The 25,479-nt window shown below is 40.9% G+C and overlaps 1 protein-coding gene across 1 annotated transcript in view; it reads left to right on the forward strand.

The window, feature by feature from the left end:
• The window catches only part of LOC147630266 (U2 small nuclear ribonucleoprotein A'-like), a 50,342-nt gene extending 40,325 nt beyond the window's left edge, over window positions 1–10,017 (forward strand). The window contains exons 5-8 of the mRNA XM_086810108.1: window positions 8,485–8,652; window positions 8,782–8,832; window positions 9,137–9,316; window positions 9,518–10,017. Of these exons, the coding sequence (XP_086666234.1) occupies window positions 8,485–8,652; window positions 8,782–8,832; window positions 9,137–9,316; window positions 9,518–9,523 (405 nt within the window). The 3' untranslated portion in view covers window positions 9,524–10,017. The remainder of the gene's footprint in view (window positions 1–8,484; window positions 8,653–8,781; window positions 8,833–9,136; window positions 9,317–9,517) is intronic.
• Window positions 10,018–25,479: the final 15,462 nt, after the last annotated feature.

Consider the following 25,479-nt stretch of genomic DNA (forward strand, 5'->3'; position numbering starts at 1 on the left):
AGCAAGTACAATCAACAATTGAGCAGGTACAGGTGCCCAATTGCTCAATTTTTGAGCAAAATTGGCAAAATTGGGTGACATTGGTCACAATCAGGATCAATTTGCAGGAAATTGGTCAAATCAGGATCAATTTGCAGGAAATTGGATGTCCAAATTTGGGGCTTTTGATGTAATTGTGCAATTAAGCACTCATACATGCTGTATGATGTGAAAAATCGCACATTTGGGCAAAATTGCAGCAAATTGCAGCAAATTGCAGTGCAAATCAAGGGGCTTTTGTGCCGATTGAGTTGATTTGCATGCAGGCAATCGCATTTGATGCTGTGGATAATGTGTTGATGCCTTACAAGCACTCAATGTGCCTGTAAATCAAGGGGCTTTCATGTATTGGATGTATATGTGGCCAGGGGGAAGCATCGTGAACACTCTGGATGCCTTCATGTGCGTCAATGTACCATGTATGATCAGAAATTGATCTCAAATCAAGGGGCTTTTCAAGTTTGTATGCTTGTTGAGCTTGGCAAAGTAGCAGGCAAGACTTTTATGCCTTGAATCCTCAAAAATCAGCTTGCAGTCAAGGGGCTTTTGCCCAATTTCTGTTCGGGACTGTTTTATGCAGTGTTCGTGACTGTAAAAGTCTGATTTTCACTCATTTGGACAGCCAGGAGAGCATTTATTGCTATTGTACCTGTTGGTACAGATTTGGCACAGCTTTGTGCATGTTTTGGCATGGCTGTACACTGTTTTGAGTGACCAAAAGATTCAATTTCAGCTGCTGAAATTGCCGGTACAGGTTTGGTACATCATTTGTAAGCACTTGGTACTGTTGTACAGTACTTTGGAAGGGCAAAAGAGCACATTTAAGGTGCTGTCCAAAATCTGCAGCAACCAGATTTTGGTGTTTTCATCACAAAAATTGGGAGAAAAGTTGCATTCTTGCTTCCGCAGTGGGAGATAAAGCTTGGGAGAACATTTGTGAGCACTTTGTGTGCTTTGGGTGCAGTGTTTGCACATTTTGGGTGCAGTGTTTGCACATTTGCAGGGAGTCAGGCATTACAGGTTGCATTTTGCTATGGCAACCACAGGTGAGAGCTCTTCATTGCTTCACATCAAGAAGCTTGAAGGCTCGCATAACTATGATATTTGGCAAACCCAGTGCTACAATGTGTTGCTCCAGAAAAAGCAGCACAAGCCTATCAAAGAAAGGGGTGTGATGCCGGCTTCTCTTACGGCTGAAGAGTGGGAAGATATGGATGAGCTGGCAAGATCTACTATCATGTTGTCTGTGTCAGACTCATTACTTTTCAGCATTCGTGAAGAGAAGACAGCTTGGGGAATGTGGCAGAGATTGCAGGACTTGTATGCCCAACAAAGTGCCTCAAGCAAAGTGTATTGGTTGAAGAAACTCATAGGTCTTCAGATGAAGGAAGGGGCTTCTATGACAGCCCATCTAAATGAGTTTAATGGTATTGTCAGCCAGGTCATTAATCAAAAGTTGGCAATGGACGATGAGTTCAAAGCCACTTTTTTGTTATGCACTTTGCCAGAGAGTTGGGACACATTCAGGACAGCCACTAGCAATTCGAATGCTATGCTGTCATATGCAGATGTTGAGGGTGCTCTTCTTCAAGAAGAGATGAACAGGAAGAACAACTCTGTTGGAAAGTCCAATGCAATGAATGCACGTGGGAGATCCCAGCAAAGGGGGAAAAGCCAAGAAAGGGGAAGGAGCAAGTCTCGCTCCAAAAAGGATTTGGAATGCCATTATTGTGGCAAGAAGGGACACATCAAAAAGCAATGCTACAAATGGAAAAATGATCAAAAGGAAAAGGGAAAAGGCAAAGACAAAGAGAAGGATGAAGCCAAAGATGTAAAGCCAAAGGGCAAAAGTGGAGTCAAGATTGAAGAAATCAATGTGTCACATGCAGGTGGCAGTGAGGATGAGGTCCTATTTACTTCTTCACTTGATGCCCATTCACTTCTTACAGGTGGTCATGGTATGCACTCATGGATCATTGATTCAGGTGCCTCCTTTCATGTCACAGGTTGCAGAGACTTGTTTGTCAGGTACACTGCTGGCAATGAAGGAGTGGTTTATTTGGGTGATAACCATGCATGCAAAATTCTTGGCAGAGGTGATGTGAGGCTTGTAGTTTCAGATGGCTCACAGCTTATGCTCCATGATGTCAGGCATGTGCCTGAGATCAAGAAGAATCTGCTTTCTACTGGACAGCTTGATGATGCTGATTATGTTACCACATTTGGTCGTGGAAAGTGGAAAATTAGTAAGGGCTCACTGGTTGTTGCCAGAGGCTCTAAGGTGGACACTCTTTACTTTATGCATGCAGGTGTTTGTCACCATGCTAATGTAAATGCAACCGAGCTGCCGGAAATCTCTATGTGGCATAGCCGGTTGGGACACATGAGTGTCAAAGGAATGGAGCAATTGTCTCGTTTGGGTTACTTGCCTTCTCTAAAGTTTTCCAGTTTTCAATTTTGTGAGCATTGTATATATGGTAGGCAACTACAGTGCCCCCACAAGAAAGCTCTTGGACAGAAAGATGCTCAGTTAGAGCTTGTGCATACAGATGTATGTGAGATGCCTCAGCTTTCTTTGGGAGGGGCAAAATACTTTGTGTCTTTTATTGATGATGCCACACGCAAGGTGTGGGTTTATCCTCTTCGTTTGAAGAGTGATACATTCTCAGTGTTTCAGAAGTTTGTTGCTCATGTTGAGAATCAAACTGGCAAAACACTGAAGTCTTTGCGTTCCGACAATGGTGGAGAGTATACGTCCAAACAATTTCAGGACTTTTGTGATGCTAAAGGCATCAAGAGGGAGCTCTCTACTCCTTATGATCCTCCACAAAACGGGACAGCAGAGAGGATGAACAGGACCATACAGGAGAAGGTCCGTTCTATGTTGTCACATGCTGCATTACCTCATGGTTTTTGGGCTGAAGCTGTTATGACAGCCGTTCACCTTATAAATAGGTCACCTAACACGAGGCTTGGTGGGAAAGTGCCAGAAGAAGTATGGACAGGGAAGCCTCCGTCATACAAGCACTTGAGAGTGTTTGGTTGCGTTGCGTACGTGCACATACGCAGGGAAATGCGCACCAAACTTGATCCTAAGTCTCACAAATGCATATTCCTAGGATATGGTGACAGAGGTGAAATGGGGTATAGACTTTGGGATCCCATGAATAGAAAGATCATACGCAGCAATGATGTCTTTTTTGATGAAACATGCATGTATAAGGAGCCTGCAAGGCAACAGGAGCCTGGCAGAGTCATCTTTGATGATGATGGACATCATGAACAACAACAAAGGGCTGTAAATCAGCCATTACAGCAGGAAAACCAGCCCTTAAATGGTGCTGAAAATGGTCCAAATGGACAGCCAGAGATGGCAGAAGATATCCCTATGGATATACCACAGTTGGAGGAGATACCGGGCATGATATTTCAGCCTTATGGCATGGAACAGGAGCCACCAATGGGTGATATGCAGGCTGGACAGCAACCTGCAAATGATGGTCATTGGGTACGGAGGTCCACTAGACCCTCCAGAGTCCCTGACAGGTTTGTTCCATGGGTTGACTACTTGATGCTCACTGACTGTGGGGAGCCCTCATGTTATAAGGAGGCTTTACAGAGGGCAGACAAGGCTCTATGGGAGCGTGCCATGAAGTCAGAGATGGATTCTCTGCATAAAAATGGAACTTGGAAGTTGGTGCCTTTGCCTGCAGGCAAGAAGGTTTTGCCATGCAAGTGGGTATACAGGCTCAAAGTTGCATCAGATGCAAAGCCAAGATACAAAGCCAGGTTAGTGGCTAAGGGCTTCAAGCAGGAATATGGTGTGGACTTTGATGAGATCTTCTCTCCAGTGGTCAAAATAACCACACTTAGAGCTGTGTTGGCTTTGGTTGCGCATGATGATCTGGACTTGATTCAGATGGATGTGAAGACTGCTTTTCTTCACGGTGATCTCCATGAGGAGATATATATGCAGCAGCCAGAGGGTTATGCAGTGAGTGGAAAGGAGAAGCTTGTATGCAAGCTGAAAAAGAGTCTTTATGGGCTCAAACAGGCACCAAGGGAATGGTATCATAAATTTGATACATTCATGAAATCTCAGAAATTCAGGAGAAGTGACATAGATCACTGCTTGTACACCAAGAAAGCTTTGGATGGCAGTCTATTGATTCTCATTTTGTATGTTGATGATATGTTGATTGCCGGGAAATCTCGTAAAGAGATGGATGCTTTGAAGCAGAGGCTGCATCAAACCTTTGATATGAAGGATTTGGGTGATGCTAATCACATCTTGGGTATGCGGATACTTCGGGACAGAAATCAGCATGTGTTGTATTTGTCTCAGAAGGAATACATTGGCAAAGTCTTGCAGAGGTTCAATATGGACGGGGGGAAGAAAGCTAGTACTCCTTTGCCTCCATATGTGAAACTCAGTGCTATGGACAGCCCACAGTCAGATAGAGACAGGGCTGATATGGCCAAGATTCCGTATGCTTCAGCTTGTGGCAGTCTCATGTATGCCATGGTTGCTACTAGGCCGGACATTGCATTTGCAGTGGGAGTGGTTTCTAGATACATGGCCAACCCTGGCAAGAAGCATTGGGAAGCAGTGAAAGGTGTCATGAGATACCTGAAGGGCACACAGGATTTGTGCATTTGCTTTGGCAAACAGGATGCATTAGTGCATGGTTACACGGATTCGGATTATGCCGGTCATCCAGATAACCGGAAGTCTACTACCGGTTATGTGTTTACATTCACAGGAGGTGCTGTGTCATGGATATCCAGGATGCAGAAGTGCATTGCCTTATCTACTACAGAGGCCGAGTATATTGCAGCCACAGAGGCTTGCAAGGAGGCATTATGGCTATCTCGGTTAGTGGTTGATTTGGGTTATACAGGGGATATTCCATTGTTGCATTGTGACAGTCAGAGTGCCATCCAGTTGGCAAAGAACCCTGTCTTTCATGCAAAGACGAAGCATGTGGATGTGAAGTATCACTTCATCAGAGAGGTGATAGAGAACAAGCAAATTCAGCTTGTTAAGATTCACACGGATGACAACCCGGCTGATCTGTTGACGAAGAGTTTGCCTCCGGAGCGGTTTGCTCATTGCAGACACTTGATGGGCATTGGATGAGGCCAGTTTCAGCCTTGATATGGCCTTGTATATTATCATGTACATGCTGATTTTTTCTTTTCCTTCATTTAAGGGCACTTTGCCTTTAAGTGGGAGGTTGTTGGGGTAAAGGCGTTATGCCCACCCTTATAGTGTGTACAAGCCCATAAGTTATAGTACATAGTACACTTAGTACTTTTAATGTACTAAGTGCACTATGTGTACTAGTGCAATATACATGTGTGATAGGGGAGTCACACACTCATGCTATTGATGAGTTGACTTATCCCCACAACTCTCTCTCTCTCTCTCTCCCTTGCTTCTCTGTGTATGTCTCCCATGAATGAACTCTAACCCTAATTCTGTTCCTTCTCCCATCAGATCTATATGCAAGATCCGCACAAAAGGCATGGGGGACCATGGGTGGTATTTATACCGCTGGTTGGCCTAGCAAAAATAGCCGACAGGCTGCTGGTCATGTCCACGACTGCAATCATGCAGTTGGCCAGCAAAAGAGCAGTCGGCCAGGTACAAAACACTTAGGTCGGCCAATACAGCCTAAGTCGGCCAGCAAATAGCAGCCCTATGACCCATTAAAAAATGGAAAAAACCACGAAAAAAATGGGGAAAAAGATGAGAGCTCCTAGGCGGGCACACCCACAACAAAGGCCCTCTGTGAGCACTGTGGTACAGACAGGAGATGATTACTAACAGTGTTGACACTTATTGGCTCAATTTCTTGGCTGTCCAAGTAGTGTTCTAATCGACAGTAGATGTTCTTCCAACTTTGTGGTCACGATGATGGTTCAACGTTTGAAAATACGCATCACTCACAACTCCCACACTTATGAGATAGAGTTGGCAGATAGGTCTGGATTCAAGTGCAACACCATGGCTCCTAGATTTTCTTTTGCATTCACCAATATTGCGATAAGTTGGACTTTGAGGTTATGTCTCTATCGAGATACAACATGATCTTGCGTTAGCAATGGTTATAACAGCATGACCCTCTCATCAGTTTTCGCAGCCACACCTTACAGTTTGTCCAAAATGGCATGGACATCGATCTCCAGGGTGTTCATGGTCAACCTGCCACACCAACCTTGTCTACACTTCAAGCGAAGCGGTGGGTTCGAAAGTGTTCTTCGACACTTTTAATGGTTTATTCCAGAGGAGACGTTGCATGACCATAATTCCAAGGTGGCATATTTAGCTCAACTCTTCTTTGCCCGACATTTGGATCTTTTTCTTGCAGAATTATTCCTAGTTTTACCTCCTTGACGACCAGTGGATCATCCAATTGACCTACTTTGTGGCAATTCACCACCAACTCGTGCTCCATATCGAGTCTCTTTTAGTGAATCACAAGAAATTCAATGCGAGTTAACGGAGCTCTTGGACAAAAGCCATATTCGTCCCAGTAAGAGCCCCAGTTGGTGCACTAGTTTTGCTTGTGAAAAAGAAAGATAAGTCAATGCGACTTTACATTGATTATTGTGCCCTCAACAAACTCACTATCAAGAATAAATACCCTCTTCCTCATATTCATGAATTATTTGATCAGTTGCTTCATGTCAAAGTATTTTCGAAGATTGATTTAAAGTCTGGATATTGTGAGATCTATATTCGCGAAGGTGATGAGCACAAGATTGCCTTCCGCACGTAGTATGGACTTCATGAGTATTTGGTCATGTCTTTGGGGTTAACGAATAACCCGACAACTTTTATGAGTCTCATGAATAATTTTTTTCGACCATTTCTGGCTAAGTTTGTGATAATTTATCTTGACGATATCTTTGTACAGAATAGTACCTTTTCTAGGAATATTTGTTGTATGCTGTGACCCCATTGTGAGCCCTCAGTCCAGGGACAGTCAGGCACGAGCTACATAGGTCAGTCTCCGAGCCATAGAGGTCAATCTGGAGTCAGTCCTCTTAACCCACTTGGAGAATTCATCAAATAAAGCATGTAGAATTCAGCCTTAGCACTAGGTCTTGCATTAGACAGCATTTAGGTTAAGATGGCATGCTCATGGGCTAGCCAAAGGTTAGCCCATGGCTGGTGGCTCTGTCACAAGGCTTGGTCAAAGGCTGTTTGACAGCCCATACCCTCTATGTGAGGCAGCCGACAGCATACAGGGACAGCATGTCTCTGTCGGTCAGCAGCAGGGGCAGCCATAGGACATGGTCTGCAGCCTGTCTTGGGCTTTGTGCAAACAGCCAGCAGGTGGGGCAGCAAACAAACTATGCGTAGCATTTAAACAGCATTACATGCTATTTTTTCGGCATTTTTGTCCAACATGGAACTGGCCGACAGCTTCTGCTGGCCGACCAGCAGCCTGAGGACATTTATAAACAGGCGCATCAGTCCCTCAGTTTTCAGCAAGAGCATTCAGCAGTTCAAGCATTATTCAGCATCCTACTCTCTCTAGGCAAATTGTTGAAGCACCTCTTCAGCATTCTGCCAGCATATGCGCAGTCCTATAGCTATCTGGACTTGTATACGTGGCCCGATGAGTCTTCTGCAGTGCCTTGGATTGGTGGATACTTAGCCGACGTACGGTCTTCCTCGTCCTTGCGTTGGGCAGTCATATCGCTTAGCATTGTACAGCATTCTCCAAAGAATTAATATAAGCAAATACTCTTGCTTGCAGGAAGAGGGGGGGGGGGGGTGGGGGTGACTGGGTAATTGGGACCTAGTACTATGTCGCCTACTTCATTTCTATTCTCTTCTCTCGGACTCCTCACCCAAGCCCGAGTGTTTAAGGCCATTTTGCACTAGCTCATAACTCACTAATACTCAATTAGTACCAGGTGTCCCATAATTTAGCCTCGAATCAGCACTAGCCTAACCTCATTGGTATAGCCAGTGTAGTTGTCTTGTGGGTCCATAACAGTTAGACTCTCTGCTCTTTTTTGTCTTACATTTGAGAACATATGATTATTGAAAAACCTTTTTTTTTTGGGGCACCATAAAGATAATGCTAGGTACTGGATACATTAATATGCTTGCTTGATATTAGTTTAGTCTAGATAAAGCGCTATCTTTGGTGTGTGCTTGAAGAAGAAAGAATGACAGACTGCACAACATGAGGGATAGAGAGAGATTGATTGCAGCTACACATGGGCTCGTTCGCAGGCAACGACAAGACTCTGCAAACAAACTAAGCAAGAACATGGGGAATGGTGGAGCCTATAACTCTTTGGTGATTGATATTTTCAAGACTGGCTACCTACCTATCTCGCTTGGACTTCGAAAGAATGACTGTTGTCTGAATGTTTTTCTGATCTTTTGAATGACAAATCTAACAGCTTTGTTGAGCACAGGAGAGGCAGGAAGCACGTGCACTTTTTGGGTCTAAGGAGGCAGAAGCATTAAAGGAGCTGGCAAATACTTTTGTTCCAGGTGAAATACCTGAAGAAACACCTCTATCAAATGCTGAAGAAGAGGTGCAACAAGTTGGTCCAACTCAAGAGCAAATTCTGGCAATTAAGGTATGCTTCCTTAAGTGCTCCAGTGTCTCGAACTGCTCGCATGAAAATTTTGTATGACAGTGGTTGACTGAACCATGTTAACTTTAGGATCTGTTTTTCTGACTCGGACATTTTAAACATTGTATGCAGGCTGCCATTGCAAGCTCTCAAACCCTTGAAGAGGTTGCCAGGCTCGAAAAGGTAGGTGTATTTGGTTTATAGAGAAGTTAAAGAAATACATCATTCTATATTTAAGAAACTTGTCCTCTTGGTCACTGCTAAGAGCTCAAACAATGTAGATATGTGTGTATGCATGCATGCGTGCTAGCATAGATGGATGGACAGACATGGATAGACGGGGCATGTATGCATGCATGGATGGATACATAGATGGTTGCATGCATGTACATGTGTATGTATGCATGTTTTCGTTTATGGATTTAGGACTCAGGAGGACACTAATGCCCATATGAATACTGATAACATTAGCTGCTTTGTTTTGAAGGCCTTGAAGTCAGGCCAACTGCCAGCAGATCTCAGGATAAAGGATGATGAGAATGTGGCAAAAACATTTTCTGGTCAAGATGTGGATCCACCTAACACTGCTCAAAAGGATGTTATGATGATGGAGGAACCTACAGGCCCGTTGCAGATCCTTCAAAGTGGCAGCGAAGCTATGGATCAGGTATGGTAGTTTCTCTCTTTTGTATTTCTTCAGCTGATGAAAGGTATATACAGACAAGTCATATATACCTTGAGAGCCATTCTTCCTACTTGTGGAGCCTAAATACAAAGCAATAATTTGGGAAACAGGCATGTGGATTCTTGCACTCGTTTTTGGTGATGTTGCTGCAAAGGATGCCGCTGAAATTGGTCTTGTTTACAGGGTTGAGGTCTTGGTTGTTGTGAGCGGTTGGTTCTTGGAGAAAGTGAAGCAGGCTGTGTGAATATTGGGAGCGAACAGGTCTTATTGTGTCAAGCCAACATCAACAGGGTTAAATTAGTGTTTTTAACCAAGAGGCCGTCTTGGAAGAAATTTTGTAATAGTAGCCTCGAGCTTCAGAGAGTTACGTTAGCTTTTCACAGATAAGACATCTGTTGTTGGTATTTGATTTGCACTAGCTTCGTTGAGATTTGGGAGTGTATTCCTTTGCCTGGGCTGGTGCTCTCACCCATGGCTAAGCTATTACTTTCCACTTCAAGGACAGCTTTTGTTGACTCTCAACTGTGTATGAAGGTTGGTACTACAGCAAGTGACATTTTAGAGTCTGCTACATCATCGTGTCCAGTCAAAGTTAGTGTCTTTGAATTGCAGTATGCTATCAGTTGAATAATTTGCCGGCATTAATGAGTAGTTGGAAGAATGCTGGTGGGTTGAATGTTGAAGCAACTTGTGTGGTACTATGAGAGGTTTTGTCATACAATGAAGAGGACTTGTAGTAGCGTTAACTGCTTTGGTTAACAAGAAGAGCTTCAGCAGCATGGATCTGGCTTGATTCCGTCAAAGATATCTTTGTCATTTCGTCGTTATATTGCTTAAGTGTTGCAATGATTATCACATCTTGGGTGTCATGCTTGTATCATGAAGAAATCGACAATTAACACTAAGCACATGTAAATTAGCTAGAACTAGGAAATTAGCACCCTTGCATGACTAACTGTTGGCCGACATCGAGCGCTCCTCCACTTGGTCAATATTGAGTGCTTTATTGTTAGGAATCTACAAATGGAAGTAGCCAAAAGTTTCAGGAAGGCCACCAAGTGTGGAAAAGGAATTGAGGTCTCATTGTCATCGAATGCAGCAAAACCAGGAGTTTCTAGTAGTGTGAAAATACACACACAATCAACTGTTACTTGATACATTGTCGCTAAATACATTGTCGCTAATAAATACATGGGCCACACTCTTTTCCAAATTGTAGAAAAATGAGGTTTGCTTGTTTTCAAGCCAAGAGCTTACCTTAGTCTTGCCGAAGCATGTGTTGTTGGGTCTTGCCTTCAAGTTGCCAAGAGCTTATCTTTGTCTTGTCGAAGCATGTGTTGTTGGGTCTTGCCTTCGAGTTGCAAATGTAACTGTCCATTAAGGATGCGCGATCGCATTTGTCGCATCCTCACTCCGTTGTCACATTGCAATACTCTTTGTCAAGGGTGTGAAGGGAGAGCTCTGAATAGATAAGAAGAGATGTCCTTCGCAATGGTTCTCTCTCACGAAAGGCGAGAAATGAAGAAGCTAATGCAAGAGAGAAACCTACAATTACACCTATTCAAACAAGCTTCCATCAAGTAAGAATACAATAGTATGCAAGCAAATAAGAAGAGGGAAGGAGAGCTCGTTAAAAAACTATTGCAAGGGAATGATTGTATCTTGCTTATATACAAATGACTAGTTTGTACATTAGATTGATCAAACTTAAAAATGGCTTGGTCTCTATTACTAGTTTTTATCAACTGTGGTGTAGACTTTTTCTATTTGACATTAAGCGCATGGTAAGGTTACGTTGTATGTTCCGTCGTCGTCCTATAACATTTTAAGTGTTTGTTCATGCGGATAAGATGGCAAAGCGTCTTACGATAGGAGAGCAATCTCAAAATTTGTGTGTGATTATCTTCAAGTTTTCCCAATGAAAAATGTGCTTCACGATGGGAGAAACTCTTTGGTTGGGAAAACTCAAGTTTTGTTGATTTTACAAATTTGAGCTTCCTAACGAGTTTCTTACTAGTCCAAAGTTTCCAAATTGAGCTTAATGTTCATGGGGGATGCTATACTAACTCCAATTAGACTCAATGGCTCTAGCTTTTATTAATTTGTAAGTTTTTATGGAAAACATAAAAAATAACAGAAAGGAAAACAAAACTTCATGACTCAAGTTTCTTGCATCCTACACTTTTCCAAATCGGAAAAACAACACCAAAGACACTTTTCTCTTGGTTTCTTGAGTACTCACTATCCTTCAAACATAATAAAAACAATAAAAAACACGAATTTCTCCTCATTGTAATAAACTTTAACCACTTCATAGAACACTCAAATTCAACTCATAAGAAGGAACCGATGCTAATGTGAGCATGGATGAAGCTAGGTAGTTTCACCGTCGATAGAGCAGCACCAAACATGTTACGGCCCATTTCACCCTCTTCCAAATTTCCACAACCTAGAAGAAAGAGAAGCAAGCTACAACCGTTGTCCTTAGGAAACTTATTGTTGCCGAGTCCACGACTCTGTAATCGGCCATGCTCAATCGTTGGTTGCTAGCTTTTAGCTCCATTGCATCCCCTTCCAAGCTATCACCAAGGAGCCTGTAAGGACTCTCACCTCTTCCAAGCTATCACCAAGGAGGGTGCTCCCCTTTCAAGCTATCACTAAGGAGGGTGCTCCACTTTCTATTCTGCAAGGACTCTCACCTCTCTCAACTCACCACTCTCTCTCTCACAAAGAGGGTAAGGAACATGCACCAAGAATCAAACACTATATACTCTCAACTCTCTCAACACACACACACATAGGTAAGAGAGAGCAAGTAGAAGAGAAAGACTCTCTTGGCACAAAGGGAGATTGTCTTTCATTATGAGAAAAGTGACATATACAACTGGCTCTTATTTACACTTGGGCGTCCAAAACGTAAAAAGTTACTAAAAAGTTTGGATTCTAGCTAGTTGTGGAAATCAAAACTATAAGCAACATGTCAAAGAAATCAAAATATAAAATAACTTGGAGTGATTTACTATGGCAAACCAGGGCACATTACAACTATAAACAATAGAATGCTATAAAAATGAAAAGTTACAATAAGGCAACTATGCATCAAGTAAACAAGCTGACGATAAAAGGGAGCAGTTGTTTATGATGCAATACCACATGCTCAGTTTCACGATGGGAGATGTGTCAAGATCGGGAGATACTTGGTATGAGGATTCTAGCGCCTCTAACCACATGACCAGTTTACGGTGAGTGGTTTATAGATATGTAGAAATGGAAAAACCAAGGATGTGGAAACAAGTGATGATATTACACCCTATTGCGCATGTTGGTAAAGTGCCATATTGTCTATGCAAGGATGGAAAAATAGAGTACCTAGAAGATGTACTTGATATTCCTAATATTATGAAAAAACCTAGTTTCTGTTAGATAGATGGTTAAGCATAGACTCTGCAAAAGCGGGCGAGGTTTAATCCTAAGGTGCTTTGTGGAAGACTTCATAAATCAATGCCGCTCGGTTGGCAAAGGGTAACATAAATGGTTAGATGTTTAATTTAGATGTTATGCATGAGGTGAAGGTAGCCGGTCATGTTTATTGATATGGGATGAGTGCCATTGCAAATATTGACATATGGCACGAGTGCTTTGTGGAAGACTTCATAAATCAATGCCGCTCGGTTGGCAAAGGGTAACATAAATGGTAAGATGTTTAATTTAGATGTTATGCATGAGGTGAAGGTAGCCGGTCATGTTTATTGATATGGGATGAGTGCCATTGCAAATATTGACATATGGCACGAGTGCATTGGTCACGTGAATATATAGCAGCTAAAGTCTATGCAAGCCTAAAATATCACCAAAATTTAAGGTTAATGGTATGTACAAAGTATGTGTGAAGCACACCAGCTTGGTAAAGCAAGCCAAATATGCTTTCCCACATGGAAAACATGTCAGTTTGTAAGGCTATTGGATGTTATACATTCTGATGTATGGGGACAAACCAAGACTACAACAATTGCAGGTTGCACATATTATGTTACATTCATTGATCATCACACTAGAAAAGTGTGTGTTTACTTAATATATTAGGAGAAAAGTGAAGTGCTTAGTTTCATAGATTTAAAGCCTTGGTTGAGAAGAAAAAATGTATGTAGATAAATGCATCTTCTTCATTGGTCATGCTTTGGAGTAGAAAGGTTATAACCCTATCACTCGTGAGATGTGAGTAAGTAGAGATGTTATCTTTGATGAGTAGTTGGTATGCACCAGGTGAAGGCAACTGAAGATAAATATGTAAGAAGTAATGATGATATCCCATATGTAAGGCACCAATCGCAAGTGCTTACATATACACGATTCAATGTTCGCTATATACATTGAACATCTCTACATAGCAAGGTAACTTGCCAAGGATGGTTAGGTGGCCAAGATGGAAAGTGCAAAAAGAGCATCAAGAATTGCGGTCAAGGTGTTCTAGCTCTTCTTTCTATGGTATGAGAGAATGGTCTGGGGGGCAAAGCGTTAGTTCATGTGCTTTTGTAATAGTAGTATGGATCATACTTGGAGAGTATGTAACACCATCTGTCAATCACCTGTTAGACCCCTGGTTGTTTGGCTAGTGGAACGAGGTACAAACTTGACTGTGGATGAGATTCGAACATTGGAGGCTGGTGGGTTTGTGTTGCAAAAGGGACAATGCAAGAAGCAAATGATGTAGGCCAACGGTCAACAAGGTACGAACGTGGCATATCAGATATGGTAGCCAAGAGAATAGATTCGGTAATTTTAAGTACAGCTACAGTCTTTGAGCATTTGGTCATTAAGGTCGGGCATATGGAAGTGTTTGTAATTGAGACTAAGGAATCACTAGTACGCAATAAAAAATACCGGGTGACTATGGGACAGAATCCATCATGCACATGTCTCGGTTTTCAAATCAGGGTAGGTGCTGGACGAACTATATTGTACATGCAAGCACATTTATTTTGTATATTTGCGTATCTTTGGGTTAGATGTGAATCATAATATGTTTATATATCAACCCATTCTAAAAAAGGAGGACCTAGTGAGAATGTTCAATAGGAGAACAATGTGAAAATGACCTAGTACTGTTGATGACATTGTACTGTAGTTTTGAAAAGATCCTTCATGTTGTAATAATAAAACGTCCTTTGTCTCAATTCTCTAGCAAAGACTATTTACTTTTCATTTTTTTAATGTTTTAGCAGGATAATTAATATGGTCATATGTCAATGGCTTGAATATGTTCATTCCATTCATCTAATTTTTTTAAATAAAGTGGATAAACATAACATCTCAGAATCACGGTAGAGGCTCGCAATCTTTGGACGGAGATGCTAGTGGATGAGCCTATTGATTATGGAGATTTGTTATTGTGGAATATGAATATTGGAAGCGCCATTGGCACTTGGCAAAGTTTCACATATATTGCCGAAGAGATGGAGGAGCCCCTACGGGAGGAGTTAAAGAATAGAGTAGCCCAAAAAAGTGTATAGTTGTAGGATCCGTAGAGTTAGTTATGATATGTTTTCAATTTTAAACAGTGTTAGATTACAGTAGCCCATATAATAACCTTTTTTGGAATAAAGTGGTCTCAACTATAGATCGCCTTGAATTTTGTATTAATTTCTTTGGCAAATTTTGGGTTTGTTGTTTTTATTAATTATGTCAAATTATGGGTTTATTGTATGTTTTGAATAAAAGTTATAATAGAAGAGTTGTATTTGGAAAGTGTATGTGAATGAGCTTGGTTTTATCTGTAATTGAAAGCGGTATTTTTGATTAGCCCATGTCATGCAAATGCAAAAAAACAAATGTAGAAAATAAACTCACATGCAATGCTATGCAAATGCATGTGAAGATGAGGGAGAAACGAGGTGGAAGAAGAGATTATGCATAGGGAGGGTGGGAGAGTGAAAGAGAGGGAGAGAGAGAGGGAAGAGGGTGGAGAGGATAGAGAGGGAGGGGGGAGAGCGAAAGGGAGGGAGAGAGGAGAGAGAGGGAGGGTGGGAGAAGGAGAGGGAGGGTGGGTGAAAGGGAGGGAGAGAGAGGGAGGGTGAGAGAAGGAGAGAGAGGGAGGGTGGGAGAGTGAAAGGGAGGGAAGAGAGAGGGGGAGGGAAGAGGGTGGGAGAAGGAGATAGAGGGTGGTGTGGGCTACTGGACTAGGCTAGGCTGGGCTGGGTGGTGGTGGGCAGAGATGGTGGTGGCAATAGTTAGAGAGAGATTGTTAAAGTAGAGAGAGAGGACACCCAAGAAAAGCTCCCTCCACCAAGCTCCCTAAAAAATGACACTCTTGCAATCCTTCTTTCTACATCCTTTTGATTTTCTTTTGAATACAATGAGTATATCTTAATTCTGTATCCCAAGACTTCTAGATCACAGGTCTGGATTCCTAAGCAGAATTTCTCGAATTCTGAATTCTTGATCCTCAGATCAAAATCAAAGGTCTCAACTTAGTTTCAGATTCGGTGGGTGATTTGAGAGTAGATTACTGAACTGGTCACATTGTCATTTCTTGAAATTGACGAAGGAGTTACGTCTTGGTCATAGTCTAATTCAGGAAAGGTTCTCCCTGAACTATCTTTCTCGAAGGTAATATTTCAATTACTACTTTACTGAATTCAAAACTAAACACGAATTCCTATGAGGAATAAATATGTCATTTATCTAAAATTCCGACTTCGATAGTTTTTCTGAATTTTTTTCATTTTACCATCCTAGAGAATATAAAACAGTATAATTTTCCTTCACTGAGTATTTACTTATTCATTTTTCCAATATTCATGGGATTTAAACATAGGATTAAAGTGAACTCTTATTTTGATAAAAAAAATCTTTTATGCATAGAAATCAATATTGGTGAAAGTAACACTTTTGTAATAAAAAAATTTCTTTTATGCATCATTTTATGCATAAAAATCAATATTCGTGAAAGTAACACTTTTATAATTTAAAAAAAATCTTTTATGCATCATTTTATGCATAAAAATCCATTTTAATGAAAGTAACACTTTTATAATAAAAATATTCTTTTATACATCTATCTATGCATAAAAATCCATTTTGATCAAAGTAACACTTTTATAATTAAAAAAAATCTTTTATGCATCTATTTATGCGTAAAATCCATTTTGATGAAAGTAACACTTTTATAATAAAAAAAAAATCTTTTATGCATCATTTTATGCATAAAAATCAATATTGATGAAAGTAACACTTTTATAATAAAAAAATTCTTTTATGCATCATTTTATGCATAAAATTCAATTTTAATGAAAGTAACACTTTTATAATAAAAATATTCTTTTATGCATCAGTTTATGCATAAAAATCAATATTGATGAAAGTAACACTTTATAATTTAAAAAAAAATCTTTTATGCATCATTTTATGCATAAAAATCAATAATGATAAAAGTAATACTTTTATAATAAAAAAATATTCTTTTCTGCATCTATTTATACATAAAAATCCATTTTGATGAAAGTAACACTTTTATAATAAAAAAATATTCTTTTATGCATCTATTTATGCATAAAAATCAATAATGATGAAAGTAACACTTTTATAATAAAAAAAATCTTTTATGCATCATTTTATCAATAAAAATCAATATTAGTAAAAGTAACACTTTTACAATTAAAAAAAATTCTTTTATGCATCTATTTATGCATAAAAATCCATTTTGATGAAAGTAACTCTTTTATAATAAAAAAATATTCTTTTATGCATCTATTTATGCATAAAAATCAAAAATGATGAAAGTAACACTTTTACAAAAAAAATTCCCAACTTTCGTAAGCTTAAGTATTTCTAGATCTTGAAGGGTGACTTTCTCCTTGTGTTTTCCCTCTAGTGGTATCTTACTCAATTCCTCACCCCAATCCTTGGAAAACTCATCGTGTACCTTAGTGGCCTCAAGGTATCTCAGCCATCACTGGGCATTTGTGGGTTTTCTTCGTAATAGGGCATTTCGTCGGGCAATATATCGTTTCTGTTTTCGCCATCTTCTGAGGCGTTGAGCGTTGGTACGGCATTGTGTTATGGACCCTTCTATGCTAGAGGTCTCCTCTTGATTCTTCATCAATGATTTGCCAATTAACCATAGAGATAGAGGTCATAGGGATAGTTCCAGATTCCACATATTGGGTCCCCCTGGGTTGCATCACATCTATGGTAGCTAGCACATGCATTCAGTTTTCATTGAAGTCCGAAGGAGGAAGTGATGCATACATTTCCGTTTCCTCTTCTTCCTTGGAATTTTCCACCTTGGGCTGGCATATTTGTATGGATGTGGTTTGCTCCGTTGTGACCGAATCATTATCGAAAACAATTGCCCTTCCATGGGGTGTGCTCTCCATGTTCTTAGACCTATCTTTAAAATTTGCGAATCCCTATATGAACATATACATGATCTAATGCCCAATCATGCACCAATTTGGATTCCCTCATGAAGAGCACGTCTTTAGTTGGGGACAGCTTTGGCCTCAATGTAGTTTGCCTACTTCTTTTTTTGATAGAGCAATCTTCTTCTAGGTGACCAATTTTTCCACAATAGTCATAAACAAGCTTTGGTTTATCTTTATTGTGACATTCATTCTTGGTATAACCAAGTTTTCCACAGTGATAGCATCTTGGAAGTTGAGATATTGATTGATTTGTCCTTCATCTCTGAGCCACTAGACTCTCCATCAACATGAGAATGCCCTGCAGAATGTCAGGCATACTAAGGGGCTCAACCACTTTCTCTTTACCTTTATATGTGATGTACTAATCACATTTGCAGGACTGGTATTATGACGCAGCCTGCCACTCCATGGTCTATCAACAACTGAACCACTAGATGAGGACTCTCCTGGTCCACTCAAAGACTGTGATTGCTGACTCGTATTCTGTGCAACCACATTTCCACTCACATCAGTCCCAAAATAGCTTCTTTTTCAGCAGCATACCAGGCTGCTCATCTCATAAAAAACAACATCCCTGCTTACCCTCAACTCACGTGTAGCAGGGTTATAATACCTGTATCCCTTTTGCTCAAGGGAATACCCAATAAACACACATTTTTCAGCTTTTGGATCCAGCTTAGTTCTTAGCTCATCTGGCACATGCACATATGCAATGCATCCAAAGACTTTCAGAGATGAGACAAATTAGGTTTCTACCAGTAAACCTCTCCTCTGGAGTTACATCATGTATGGCTGTAGTTGGAGTCCTATTCATGATGTGAACTGCTGTAAAAACAGCCTCAGTCCAATAGCTATGCGGCATATTCTTCTCTCCCATCAATGCTCGCGTAATCTTAGCAATGTGCCTGTTTTTCCGCTCAGCAACTCCATTTTGCTACGGAGTGTATCTGCATATAAACTGTCTCTGAATACCATTCTTCTTCAAAAATTCAGAGAACTCATTGGAGAAGTACTCTCCCCCTCCATCTGACCTTAGGCACTTTATATGTTTCCCTGTTTGCTTTTCAACCATAACTCAAAAATTTTGAAAATGAGTGAACACCTCACTCTTCTCCTTCATGAAGTATACCCACACTTTCCTTGTGTGGTCATCAATAAATGTCACATAATACCTGCAGCCTCCCATAGACATGGTCTTCGTACGACCCCATACATGTGAATGCACAACATCTAGTGCATTTTTGCTCACATTTTTGTTATGTGGAAATACATGCTTTGTTTGCTTTCCAAATTGGCATGCTTCACATATTTTCTACATACCTTCAACTTTAAACTTTGGCAGCCCTGTCACAATTCCTTTAGTCTGCATAGACTTCATTCTCTACACATTCACATGTCCAATTCTTTTATGCCGAATGTCTGTGTGTGTAACAATTCCTGAACCATTTGCAAACATCACAGCACTCACTTCAGGCATGTTTACATTCAATGTAAACATTCTGCCCACTCTGTTGCCTTTTGCAACCAACCTGCACTTGTCTTTAAAGTCTTCAACATAACAACCATCAGGGTTAAACCGAACCTGCAAACCTTGCTCAATCATCTGGCCAACTGAAACTAGATTCTTTGTTATGTTTGAAACATGAAGTACATCTACAAGGTACTTCACTTTGCCATCCTGCATAGACAATGGCACATCTCCAACATGGGCAATTAGATGAGCAGTGTCATCCCCTGTTTCCACAAAACCTGGTCTTTCAAGGTTTTTCAACTCCTTGAACCACTCCCCATGACTTGTCATGTGGTTCGAAGTACCTGAATCAACGTACCATACATCATCTTTGCTTCAACATTTTCATACATGGCATTAACGACATGCTGCATATAACAAACAACCTTTCATTATCCTCATTGTTTCTGCTCGAGGATGCATAGTTATTTTGCTGCAATTTTCCATTTTGCATGTCAGCCTGCTTCTTATAAACAATCTGCCTGCACATGTCCAGGCTTACCCACAATAAAAGCATCCACGTGTATCGTTATACTGCCTTTGCCGATTTCCACGACCTCTTTGACTCCCCCTGCCTCTGAATTGGCCTCTTCCACTTGCGTGTTGTTGTTGTTGTGTTTTCAGGGACTGTTGTTGTTGCTGCTGCTCTGCTGGCCATAATTCTGATTATCTGTTTGGCCACCTCCTTGGCCGCGTCCATGGCCTCCTCTACCTCGTCCTCTTCCTGAACTTGTGTAGAAGGCCTGTTGCTCTGAACTGTTCTTGTTTTGTGAAGACTGTTGGTCTTCACCCAAGCTCTTCTCTTCTATAATCAACATAGACACTAAATCTGTGAAATTGGAAATGTTTTCTCGAGTCTGATTAGACGTCTTGAACGCCTTGTATTGTGGCCCGAGACCATGTAGACAGATTTCCACCTTATCATCATCATCTACTGAAACACCAATAGATGCAAGGGATTCCACAATACCCTTGATCTTCAATGCATAGTCATTCACAGACATACTCTTTTTCTCCACAGTATGAAGTTCATTCTTCAACTGTATCTTTCGTGCCTTGGTATTCGTTTCATAGAGTTTTACCAAGGTTTCCCATGCCTCCTTGTTGGGGGACTTGGCATCCTCTTGTATGTGCCCAATCATGGTGTCCTGTGTATACTGATAGAGAGCCAATACATAACTTTTCTAGCTCTTGGGGTTCCAATCCTTGAACTCTTTCACATCTGCAGCAGTCGGTGATCTCCGGTATCTCCAGTGCCTCCTCATGTCTCACCTTCTATGTAGTCCCAGTAACTCTTTCCCATCTGGAAATTTGTCAACCTGAACCTCCAAGCATGGAAGTTGTTCTTATCAAGCTTCTCAGCAACAATCTGGTTTATGCCATCATTTGACATCTTGCCAGACACACAAATTTACCAGAAACAGTACTCTGGTTTATCCTGCACAAACTGCTGTAATTTTTGCAGCGGTACTGTACTAGACTCAAATGCCACAACCAGTGACCTCAATGTGCATACATGCACCCAATGGCAACTGTTGACCTCCTTGTAGCACACATAATGTCTGCACAACCAATCTGTCTTCCTGCAAACAGAGTTCTGTAGAGAATCGATGACTTACCCGCAGTGCTCGAAATCGTCTGCTTTCCGAAAAACGGAGGTCCTAACGCACCCGAATCGCGTTTTCGGCCCAAAGAATTCTGTCCAATAGGACTCTATAGTTACCCTATAGCTTTACTCCTGCGAAGAAAGCTCCTCAATCAGAGATTGTTTTGCCAGTGCCTCCCGTAGAGCTCCCGACAAGGGTGTAGTCGCCAACACAAATAGGGAGGAGTAGATGAAGCTTTTACCCTCGTACCGCTTCTTGTGCTTCTCTTGCTTGCAGCTCAGCCCTTAGCATGAACCAGGCTCTGATACCATGAAAAGATGCAGGGGAGATGAGAGCTTGAGCTCTTGCAAGCACACACACACTCACAAAACCCTAAAAGAGAACACACAAGGTAGAGGCTGAAAATCTTCTTCTTCTTCACACAACACTCAACACACCATATACAAAGATAAGAGTACACACAATGAAAAGGTACTCAACCAAATACATACTAGGGTTCTCTATAGTGTGAAACCAACTAAATGAGCTGGCGCTATAACTATGCCAGCGGTCTCTAGAATGGCTGTCACACAACCTATCATCCCACTGGCCGCATATCACCCATGATCTCACCAACCATGCCAGTGGTGTAAGTGTGGGGCCTATCCCCCAGGCTGGGTTATCAATGTCCACCGCCTCACTAGATGAGCTCGATATCTCAACAGACATATGGTTAGCTCTTACGTGTGTTGACCCTTTTCTTGCTAAGATACATTGAAATCAAACTTAAGAAGAATCACACCTTGTGATCCGCCCTTGTGGTACATGGTTTATTCACCAAATAGAGTAAGGCTTGATGGTCAACAAAAAATACAAATTTATTTGTCAAAAGATAATGGCAAAACTTCTTCATAGCATATACCATCAACAATTCTTCCCTCTCAGTGGTGATCATATAGTTCTTCTTTGGCTCGTTCAATTACCTATGCCTACTAGCATAGCAAACTAGGAAGTCCGTGTTCTTTTCTCTTGGTCAAGCTAATATGCATCCTATGGAATAAGCTAATGCATCAATGTACACATGGAAAACAATATCCCATCTTGGAGCTCTTAGAATTAGAATTGAGACCAAAGCTTGCTTTAACTTATGGAATGCTTCCTCACATTCCTCTGTCCACATAACACATACTAACATGTTGTATATAGAGGCCTAGAAATTTTAGCATACATTAATATAAACCTCCTATAGTACTCAATGTTTCCCAACCATGGAAAAACTTTGGGCTTTCTCGTCTAATTTGCATTTTTTTGGGGGTAATCATTGCATTGTTGTGGATGTGGAATATGCTTTCTTGTCAACTTTTTCACATAGAGGTCATCCATGAAGACCTCTAAATGTTTTTGTAAAAAATCCTTATATGTAGACTTCAATTATCATTGAAATGTAGTTGGTGTGTCTATGAGTCTAAACAGCATCACGTTAAAAGAAAACGTCCCATCCTCTGTAGTAGCAAAGGTGGTCTTATGTTGGTCTTTAGGATCAATGGATACTTATTTGTACCTGAAAAATCTATCCAAGAACTCTACTACCTTTCAAGCACATGTACATTGTAAGAGGTGGTTGGGTAGTGATCCCTCACTGCAACATTTACCTTTTTCAAGTTCACACATATGTGGATCAAGCACATGTTTAGTGTGAGGTAGTGAGTAGTGATCCCTCTCACTATGCAGCATTTACCTTTTTCAAGTTCACACGTGGATTAAACACATAGTGTAAGGCAATGGGTAAAGCGATCCCTCGCTATGTAGCATTTACCTTTTTCAAGTTCACACATATGCAAATCTTGCCATTATTTTTTGAGTAACATTGTTAATTATGTATCCTCCTCCTCAAGGATTAAATCAATTTGTTTGGCATCTTTTGGTCCATCATAAGATATTGGTGTTTCTTTTGGTTTTTCTCTTTTTGGTGTTGGTGTGCACATATTGTAGTTCCTATAAAGTGAGAAGACTTGTCTCTTATCCTCTTCTTGGTCATTGCGTATAGCTTTTTTCTGTCTTCTTGTTCCAAACTTGGAAGTCAACTGAGGCTGAATCAATGGAATTCTCCTTTGCTAAGGTTTTATCAATTTTAGGATGTATTTTCAAGACATCATGACATTTTTTCTTCAATGTATTCTAAATAACTTCTCTATAGCTCTATGCTTGGCGAATTAACATCATTTAATGCATAAAAGGGCATCCAAGAATGACATCATAATTAGTGGGCCTTCCAACGTCAACAATAGCAAAGGCATGTTCATAAGCTAGGCTCCACGACATTACTCCCACTTCCTTTAGGATTCCTATAGGCATTCCTAAATTCTTCACCACATGTTTTTGGTGGCTATGCTCACTCCTACTCTCCCATCTATGATTGCTGTTGTGGTCATGCCCTCCATTTTGATTAGAATAATGGCATTCATACGATCACCTTTGTAGTACTTATCCACTACATTGGTAGTTATCTCTTTGTATAACTTCAATAGGTTTTCCTCGGTTTCTTGGTCAGTCTCACTTGTATCTTCTAATGGCTTGTGCTGATTTTTTATCCATTGGGTTGGACTTCTTTCTAGGCTTTCAATTACCCTTTTAAGTACTCAGCCATTCATAGGAATATAGAGAATTGCTCTAAAGGCTCTCATTAATTCTTTAAGCTTTGGCCTTATTGAAGGAATGTTGTCTATGGTCATAGAATCATCTCTTAAGCTGATGTACTAAGGCATGGTCCTTAATACATTTGATTTAGACTGTCGTGGCACCTGTGCACACTTTGACTCAATTTTCTCTGCGCTTTCTCCTATCATCATAGATTCTTTGAGCACAAGCTACCTCTCGTGAATCTCTCGTTTCCTCTAGACATGTTATTAGCGCTCTCAAGTTCCCTATGTCTTCTGGCTCTAAGGCTCATTATAAGTTTTCTCTTTGGTTCTAAGCTCATTTTGTGCTTTCCTATTTTCCCATTGTTATCCTATGAGTGATCTATTTGTGATTCTTAGCTTGTGACACTACCCTCGTGAGATGCTTCTATGATTGGCTCTGGGGGTCTCAATGTAGGAATCTTTTGTGGAAACGTCATGATAGGTCATGCTGCTCATCTATTTATTTTTAGCAAGGCCCACAATACCAAGTCATGTGCTTCACTCAAACCTCAAGTTCTCCTCTCTTGGTTTAGGGTATTCTTGTAGCTTCTTGGGAAGGGGTTCCTCATACTTGATGAAAAACAGGTAGAGGGAGAGGGAACACACACAAAGGAGCAAACCCTAATGTATTACTCAAACCCTAGCCATAGAGGGAAGCCATGTCCCATCACCCACAATGCATAAAGCCATAATCCAAAAGCTACAACACACTACTTGTGTTGTGTCCACACAACACTGCTAACCCTAGCTCTACTGTCCACACAACTATGACCAATTGGACGTGGTCATTTATGTCTCACACATGCTACTACCTATATATGCCAGCACATAGTGCAACTGGCACAAGTTGTCATCGAGCTTGAATCTCAACAGCCTCTCTCAAGCTCATGATGTACTGCCATAGATGAAGATGTAGATGAGCTTGGGCTCAAAGCTCTCAACACTCCCCCTCAAGCTCATCCCATGTACTCCCAACATAGTACGGAAGTACTCAAACTTCTCCCTGCTAAGTGGCTTTGTAAAGATGTCGGCCACCTGCTCTTCAGTCTTCACATACTGCAAATCCACTGTACCATCCCAACACTTTCTCTCTGACAAAATGATAGTGGACCTCTATATGTTTGGTTCACGCATGAAAGACCGGATTCCTAGCTAACTGTATGCTCTGCTCATGTTGTCGCAATGAATGACAACCTTGCCACCATCAATAGGCTCATCCAAATCAACCAAGAGACTCTTTAACCATACTCCTTCACATGCAGCTATGGCTGCACCCTTGTATTCAGCCTTTGTACTGGATAAAGCAACATTAGGTTGCTTCTTACTGCTCCAACTCACCACTGCACTTCCAAATGTAAAGGCATAAAAACCACTAGTGGACCTCCTGTCATACGAGCTACCTGCCCAATCTGCGTCTGTGTAGCCGTGTACATCCAAGCCTTTACCATGCTCATAAAGAAGACTATAATGTGCAGTGGTCTTTACATAGCACATAATGCGTCTCGCTGCATCCAAATGATGTTTTCTGGGGCTTTGCATAAATTGGCTTACTAGCCCCACAGCATAACTTAGATCCGTCGATCGTGTGGTCTTTACATAGCACATAATGCATCTCACTGCATCCAAATGATGTTTTCTGGGGCTCTGCATAAATTGGCTAACTAGCCCCACATCATAACTTAGATCCGCCGATCATGTGATATGTAAATAAGACTGCCAACCATCTTTCTATACATAGATGGATCATCCAACTCTTCACCAAAATTAGTCCCTACAGCTTCACATTCTGCTCCAAAGGTGTACTCATTGGCTTACACCCTGTCATCTCATATCTTGCCAACATATCCAATGCATATTGGCGTTGGACTAACCATGTTCTTGCATGGTCTTTGATCACTTCAATCCCAAGAAAATATCTCAATTCACCCAGGTCTTTCATATCAAA

This window comes from Cibotium barometz, chromosome 16 (genome assembly GCF_041138505.1).
Source record: "Cibotium barometz isolate CiBa-2024 chromosome 16, ASM4113850v1, whole genome shotgun sequence".
NCBI lineage: Eukaryota > Viridiplantae > Streptophyta > Polypodiopsida > Cyatheales > Cibotiaceae > Cibotium > Cibotium barometz.